Source organism: Lissotriton helveticus, chromosome 9, assembly GCF_964261635.1.
Source record: "Lissotriton helveticus chromosome 9, aLisHel1.1, whole genome shotgun sequence".
Taxonomy (NCBI): domain Eukaryota; kingdom Metazoa; phylum Chordata; class Amphibia; order Caudata; family Salamandridae; genus Lissotriton; species Lissotriton helveticus.
This window is the reverse complement of record NC_136070.1, coordinates 607318286-607324332: the sequence shown is the minus strand read 5'-3', so window position 1 is coordinate 607324332 and position 6047 is coordinate 607318286. Positions and strand designations below refer to the sequence as shown.

General features: G+C 45.8%; 1 protein-coding gene across 1 annotated transcript in view; it reads left to right on the top strand.

Moving 5' to 3' along the window:
- Positions 1-1264: 1264 nt before the first annotated feature.
- Positions 1265-6047, top strand: part of LTBP4 (latent transforming growth factor beta binding protein 4) — a 1311633-nt gene continuing 1306850 nt past the window's right edge. Inside the window, exon 1 of the mRNA XM_078660637.1 lies at positions 1265-1536. Coding sequence (XP_078516763.1) covers positions 1307-1536 — 230 coding nt within the window. The 5' untranslated portion in view covers positions 1265-1306. The remainder of the gene's footprint in view (positions 1537-6047) is intronic.

Below are 6047 nucleotides of genomic sequence, written 5' to 3'. Positions count from 1 at the left end.
GTGCACGCCTGCCTTCAAGCCCTCACTGCGAGGGCCAAGGCTCCTGTTTGGGTGGGCCAGGCTCATGTTTGGGTGGGCCTGGCCCACCCGGCTCACCCGCTAGAACCGGGCCTGGTGCCAGGGCACAAAACAGAGCCCGACTGCGAGTGCTGAAACCCGGTGAGACCCGGCCCACTTAAAGCCCTGGTCCTGACTGAACACATCACTCCAGACATCGTGACAAGATCTCTGTCACAATTCGTGAATAGAGAAATGGTCGCCCCAAGCCATTCATGTAATAAAAAATCACTATGATGGCCCGTGCCCGCCACACATTATTATTTTGTAAGTATTTATAGAATATGTATAAAGGCTCTTTAAAATCTAAGCTCTCCGTTTGTCACCGTTTTACTTCGTCCTTCTCGCTTTTCAGTTTTTTTCTCTGTTGCTCAGGTTCAAACTCTACTGATGAAAAACAAGTCCCTGGCCCCAAAACGGAAAGTCGTGCATTGATTCCACCTGCCACCACCGGCACAAATTAAGCAACTGCCTGTCGCCCGTACCAGCCTCGCACTAAGGTATGCCGTATTCGAGCGGCGCCGTGCCACTTCAGGAGTCCCTTTCTGTGCCCTGCGTGCCTCGGGAGGTGTTCATGGCAACCGTGCTCTCCATGCCGCCAGGCCCGCTTCGTCCGCGAGGCTTTCGGGTGAAAGGGACCCGCCGCTGGGCCGCGCACAAAGCCCCTTTTGTTACCCCAAGAATGGACACCGTCCCCCGAAGACTCCGCGGCTTCGGGAAACCGCATCCCTGCGACACGGGCTTCCATTACTTGCATATTTTTCATTTGACTATCTCATAGCGCTGTATATGCCATTTTAAGGCGCTTGATGCTGTGCGGCTGTATGGAAAACTGTCCAGATAGAGACACAAAAAGCTCAGAAGTCCCTTTCCCTCTCCCCGGCTAATCTCATCAAACACCACCTTCTCCTCATTCCTTTGAACACACTCCCCTCCCTCGCCACCACCCTCACACAGCACCTGTAACCCCGAGCCCTCCCCTGCCGCCTTCCCATTGGCTGGAAGGAACCCCCTCTCAGCGCCGGGCGCCGCCCCTTACGCCCCCCACCACTGGCCATGAAGTTTCAGAGCCCTGCTTGGAAACTTTCTCCTGTCTCTTGTGCCTGGAGGAGGATTTCGGGAGGAGGGAGAAAGGGATCCCGGGTAGAGGACCCCTGGTTCCACAGAGCGCATCCTCACCCCAGACCGGGACAAGGAATCACTCGCTTTTCTCTGTGATTTATCACCACTGGTTTCCAGCAGTCCAGAGATGGGTCCCTCGCTGGTGCTGGCACTGGCAGCGCTCCTGACGCTGTTAGGATCCCTTCAAGGGGACCTGGGGGAGGGGACCCCCGCAGCCCCGACCCCGCCGGCAGCCAGGGAGCCCCCGCAGGCAGCCGCCCGGGACCCGCGTCTCAAAGTGAGAGTCCAGGGCAGAGCTGGGGACAGAGCGAAGAAGTCACCACCGAGCAAGAAAGCAGCCAAGGTCCCCAAGTCCGAGTGAGTGCCTTATCTTCTTGAGACGATTACGTGATCTATGACTGTCTAATAATTAATTATTCCATGTATTATTACTATTATTGTATTATTATTGTTATCTATGACTGTTAATTAATTCATTGTTCGGTTTATTATTACCATTATTTTATTATTGTCTACGACTGTCTAGTATTGAATTAATTATTCGGTTTATTATTACTATTATTTCATTATTATTCAGGCAAGCCTAAGCATTTTGTGCGGCCTTTAAGTCGAGGTATTTTGTACGTGCCTTTATTTTAGTCTGTGAAGCGCCCCATGCTGCCAAAGGTGGCTTCGTGGCGTTTTGTGACCTTTTTTGAAGAAGGTAAATAATGCAAAAAATGGTGTCTCATTTAATTACTGGTTTATTTGTGGAGGGGTGTAAAGCACCGACTAGTCGTCTTTTGCCCAAGTTGTAGTCTTGGAGTTTCTGCACAGGGCTGCAAAGAGTTTTCAAGCTGCTTCTAAGCGCTTAGTGCTTTCTATGAGGTATGGTTCGGGATGATTACACGTTGTGATATATTAGGGCACAAGGAGTGCAGAGTTACATTTACTGAATATGGCCTGCTGCTGTCTTCACTGCGCTGGTGCACAAAGAGGCTGTCTAGCATTGTGGTGCAAAGGTGTGTGACGGTCAGCATAGGTTTTGCCTGGAAGGATACCTTTCCGCTACACAACCCTGCACTTAGACCAGTGGTTAATTTGTAAGAAACATAAGTGCAGGTGCTCTAGTCAGTAGGCAGCTTGCACCAGCCCATTTCTCCTGTTAGCGCTGCCTAAAACAGAACCAACTACTTAGCATGAAAGTGGGGAGAGGATGTGGTGTAATGGCCAGAGCTGCTGACTTCGGAGCTGGGGAAAAAGATGCAAGTCTCGGCGCCAGCTCAACATTCTGTGATTCTGGGCAAATCACCTAATCTCCCTGTGCCTACCATAATTGAATGTGTACTTACCTGGTTCTCATGAAAAGCGTCAGTGTTGATGATTTAGTGCTGGTGCTGAGCACCGGGAACCAACGGGTCAAATTTAGCACTGGCTTAGACACTTTTATATACACTCGACCTATTGGATGTATGCTGTACACTGCAGCGCACAAGCAATGAGTGGAGAAGTGTGGCTCACTGGTTAGAGGAGGCAGACCTGGAAGCAGAGGTCAGTCCGGGACCAGGGTTCAATTCCTGGCTCGGCGGGGTCTTGAGTCCTAAAATGTCCATGGACTCGACAATTCTCGCTCCGGTGCCTACTCAATTCACGGGTTCACACTCTGTGACTCTGGGCAATAGCTTGCTTAATCTCCACAATGGCCCCTCGCGGCGGGATGCCTGGCTTTCACCTTGCGGATACCCTGCCGGGGTTATCTCACAGGGGAATACCAGGACGGGTTCCCTAAGCAAGTGCTTAGAAACCACTCGGTGATTTGCGCTATATAAATTCCTGTACATTTACATTTACATGTACAATGAGTGAAATGTTTGGAGACACTGATACAGGCCTTGCACTTAAAGCTCCCTGCAAAGAGGTATTATTTTTTGACACCAAGCCAGGTGTGACAATGTTTGCAAAGCAGAACAAAGCACTGCATTAATCGCAACTTCCAGCCCCCCCAAAAGTTTTTCACTGGAAAGTGAATACTTTATATAGAATTTGCACCACTTTTCGTCAAAGCCTTGATAAATCTACCCCCGTGTGGCTTGACAATAGAGTCCTACTAGCAGCCTACACCTGTCTGTAAACTGTTTTTATTTCACTTGTCCTGCTCTCCAGATGTGCTCTGTTCCTAATACTAAAAATATACTTTGCCATTTTGAGTGATACGTTGTATACCACACTGACAGGGGTGGCATTTAATCCAGTGCCAAATATTAAGCTGCAAGCAGTGTGCAACCCTGCAGGTTTCCCTATTGAACCTAGCTGATAAAAAAAACTAAATTTAGCGCACATTGAAATTTCCACTGGTAGTAACAGCGCACATCATAATAGCGCGTTTTAAAAGGTATATTTTGTATTAAATTTTACTGTTATACCTTTATACATGTCCCAGCTCGTTGGATGTCTAGATAGCTGAATACAACTGTAGACATTTCCAGGGAATAGCTTCAGGAAGTGGCCCCTATTTATGTTATGGCATTGCTACATACAATCAGTTCACAAACTGATCATTATATCAGTTCAGTGTTATCAACGGGAAACAGCCATTCCAACGACTTACCTTTACAAAGCAATGGGTACAACACAACTGCCTTTACATCGTATGCCATTACAATGCATGCCATTACAATGTATGCCATTACAACGCATGTCACTACAACTTATGCCATTACAACGCATACCAAAACAACACATGCCATTACAGCGCATTATAAGGTAAATAATGGAGTTTTTTTGTATTAGGGTGGGAATTGGTTTTGGGGTATATGGGAATAGTAATTTTTACCCTCACACTAGCCAACACTTTCCCTACTGTTCACTCACTGGAGTGGGAATAGTAATATTTACCCTTACACTATCCAACGCTTAGTAAGTTTTACCCCTACACTATCCAATACTTACCCTACTGTTGCTCTCACTGGAGTGGGAATAGTAATATTTACCCCTACACTATCCAACACTTAGTAATTTTTACCCCTGCACTATCCAAGACCTACCCTACTGTTGCACTCACTGGAGTGGGAATAGTAATTTATACCCCTACACTATCCAACACTTACCCTACTGTTGCCCTGAAAGTATTATGCATTGTAATGGTATGCGTTGTAATGGAATGTGTTGTAATGGTAGTTTTTAAAATGCGCTGTTATGGCATGCGTAGTAAAATCATGTGATGTAATGGTAGCTGCGATGTAAAGACTGCTTTGTAAAAGCATGCGTTGTAATTGCATGCGTTTTAACGTCATATATTCGCTTCGAATGTGAGTAGGGGAATGAAAAAATTGTAACTGTGTGAACTGAGAAGGGTCAAAGAGGGGGACCAACTAACATATTGGTCTTTGCTAGACAAGGAAGAGAAATAGGTAGCTATGTCATATGAGATGGTCGTGGGTACACTGCTTCTACAGTCAGGGCTACTGGAGTTACGCGATTCTGCGGCCTCACGGTTTTTAATATAATTAAGGATTTGCCGCATTTGCCACATAATACGGTTGTATGACGTTACAACACATTCCGTTGCAACGCATGCCTTTTCCACGCATGCGTTACAACGCAAATGCCATTACTACGCATATGCTTTACCACGAAAATGCCTTTACCACGCATACCTTTACAACGATTTTCGTTGTATAACTATGCATGATAATGGCATTTTCATGGTAAATGTTTTCTCCGATCCCTGCCCCAATTCCTTAAATGTTCCCTTGCGCCCTCCTTTTATATAATAGCCTTTCCCTGTTCCCCTGTGCGACCCTCCTCCCCCCAACCCCCAATCCTACCACACCCTTACCGACTGCAGGGCTGTTTATTCAGATTATAACTATAAATATATTTTTAATTATGCTTAACATAAAAAATAAGTATAATCACAAAATGATCCACGTTATGCCGCATAATCTACATCTTCTTGCACATAATGGAGTAAACCCTGCCATATAATTTGGTCCTCCCTTGCTCCTTGCTGCATAATTTCAATGATACCAAGGGGCAGATGGCCTAGTCAGTGACGTGCCCATGGAAAAAAATTCAAAGGGAGGTTGCGACAGCATAACAGTGCATTTTATAGAAGCCTACTTAATAGCAGTGCATGAAAAAGCAGTGCTTAAAATAATAGTGAATTGACAAATAGCGCTAATATTAGTAGTGAATATGCATTGCATAGAATAAGCATACACAGAATGAATATACATGGAATTACACTGCAAAGAATAATAGAGATAACAATAATGCACATGTAATAATTATGCATAGGATAGTAGTGTGCACATTACAATGGAACCTGTGCAGTGTGGCATCTGGGTACTTGAATATAAGTGTTACTTTATAGCACACTTCTTGTTTTGCAGAGTGCACTATATAGTGAAACTCACTGAATAGTAAAACACTCTCTTCCCATATAGCACCTGTAGTGTGCTCTGGTGGTCTATATACTACTTTAAAGGAGCCGAAATAAGTGAAAAGAAAAATTCAGAGTTAGTGTAGAGGGGGCAAGTGGAAGAAAAAACTTTACTGAACCGTAGGTATATTTTTGGGGGAGACTACAACCTATAGGGGAGTTTTTTTTCCAACGCTATGCCTGCCCCCCTGGACTCAGCCTTCAAAACTCTCTGCAGGGACCTGGCTCTGTGTATTAGCGTGATTTACCAGGTGACCAGCTCCATAGTGGCGTGAAGACATGGCACCAACATTTTGGACTAAAATTGTGCTATAGTGCCTAGCTTTGAAGCTTGCACATTCAAACACTGCCTCAGGAAGGGGAGAGATGGTCTCTGCGCACCTGCCAATAACCCGCCTTGTCCTCTTTCTTAAATGCAGAAGTCGGGGCATTGCCCTGACGTCAT